We start from the raw sequence: 1,822 nt of genomic DNA, 5'->3' as shown, positions 1-1,822 counted from the left end.
CCTCTCCACAGACCCTTTCCCTTTTCCCTCCACCTGCTGGGCTCCGGTGATCCTTCCGCTTCAGCCTTCCGAGTAGCTGGAATTACAGACATGTGCCACCACGCCCGGCTGATTTTGTGATTTTATTGTAGAGATGAGGTCTCGCTGCCCAGGCGGGTCTCGAACCCGCGGGCTCAGGCAATCCACTCACCTCAGCCTCCCAAAGGCACGGGATTACAGGCTGAGCCACCAAGCCCGGCTGTAACAGCCACTTTAATAAATCTCTTGGTCCTGGCCAGGTGTGGAGTCATTACTGGCACCAAACTTCTTACAGCGTGTGTGTCTGTGCAGACCACATTTCCTTTGCCCACAGATCCACGGATGGGCGTTGAGGGTGACTCCACATCTTTGCCGCTGTGAATTGTGCGGCGATAAGCTTTTGACTCGTTTGATAAAGGAGGCCCCCAGAGGAAGACCTTCTCACATAGCTCACGCCATGGCAGAACTGGCCTCAGATTCTGTTGCATGTGGCTGGTTCTCAAAGGCCGCACAGCACTTCATGGGGCAGGGAGGACCCCAAGGCATACTGCTCACTACTCCTTCCAACTTCTGCTTGATTTAGTTCTGAAAACTCGAATCCAGACCCTCAAGAAAGGCCAGGGCGAGGACATCTACAGCGGGATCACCGACTGTGCCAGGTGAGAGCCAGGGTCTATCCCTGCAGACCACGCTAGGCCAGGGTCCCCGGGGTGGCTGTCCCCCTCACCGGTCTAGAGACCAATGTACTGCTGAGCTCTGGTCTCTCTGACACCCATCCCCTTCCCTCACCTCTCAAGAACAGGAGGTGCTAGGCTGGGCATGGTGGTTCACGCTGGGAATCCCAGCACTTTCGGAGGCGGAGGCAAAAGGACCGCCTGAGCCCACGGGTTCGAGACCAGCCTGGACAACTTGCCGAGACCTCGACTCTACAATAAATAAAAAAATCTGCCGGGCATGGGGGCGCGTGCCTGTAGTTCCAGCTACTCGGAAGGCTGAGGCGGAAGGATCGCCGGAGCCCAGCAGGCCGAGGCCGAGGCTGAGGTAGCCGTGAGCAGCGTGCCACTGCACTCCAGCCGGGGCGACAGAGTGAGACTCTGACTCAAAAAACAAAAAAGGAGGTGCTGGCAGAGCTTTTCCTCTTCCCCAAAGGTTCAAGCCAGACCAAGCCTGTCTTCCAAGGTCTCGACCCAACTGCTGAGTCACCAGCCTCAGCATTCCGAGAGGCAGGGCGTCCACACACCCGTGCTCAGCGCAGAGGCACTCGCGTGGCGAGCGAGGCTGTCCCCGAGGCTGCTCACAGCTGTTCTTCTTTCTCCTCAGGAAGCTCTGGCGTCAGGAGGGACCCTCGGCCTTCATGAAAGGGGCGGGCTGCCGGGCCCTGGTCATCGCGCCGCTCTTCGGGATCGCGCAAGGGGTCTACTTCGTTGGCATCGGGGAGCGCGTCCTCAAGTGTTTGGAGTAAATCCGGCTGGCGCTCGAGTTCCGTGCTCACGGCCACCTCTCCAGCCCGGAGGGGAGGAGGGCAAGAGGCCCGCCCGTGGCGCGCCTTGTCCTCTGGCTGGTGGTGCTGCCTCCGTCTTGGGCGAGACACCCTGTCCCAGTGAGCTGAGCACACGGCCTCATCCTCCCTCCGTAGCCCTGGGGAGCCTTCAGAATCCCCTAACCACGTACTGCTTAACAATAGTCCTCGCTTAGGTCGTATTAACGGCAGGGCCTAACAGACCGTCCAGGCAGGAGAGTTGTTTCTGGACTTTTTTTTTTTTTTTTGAGTCGGAGTCTCACTCCGTCGCCCAGACTGGAGTGC

At 58.8% G+C, this 1,822-nt stretch overlaps 1 protein-coding gene across 1 annotated transcript in view; it reads left to right on the top strand.

The window, feature by feature from the left end:
* Nucleotides 1-1,480, top strand: part of SLC25A18 (solute carrier family 25 member 18) — an 11,881-nt gene extending 10,401 nt beyond the window's left edge. The window contains exons 9-10 of the mRNA XM_021710159.1: nucleotides 602-677; nucleotides 1,339-1,480. Coding sequence (XP_021565834.1) covers nucleotides 602-677; nucleotides 1,339-1,480 — 218 coding nt within the window. The remainder of the gene's footprint in view (nucleotides 1-601; nucleotides 678-1,338) is intronic.
* Nucleotides 1,481-1,822: the final 342 nt, after the last annotated feature.

The sequence above is a fragment of the Carlito syrichta genome, unplaced genomic scaffold (assembly GCF_000164805.1).
Source record: "Carlito syrichta isolate Samal-C Ts95f unplaced genomic scaffold, Tarsius_syrichta-2.0.1 Scaffold288197, whole genome shotgun sequence".
In the NCBI taxonomy this organism is placed as follows: domain Eukaryota; kingdom Metazoa; phylum Chordata; class Mammalia; order Primates; family Tarsiidae; genus Carlito; species Carlito syrichta.
The sequence above is the reverse complement of the archived record's forward strand: the minus strand, read 5'-3'. Positions and strand labels throughout refer to the sequence as shown.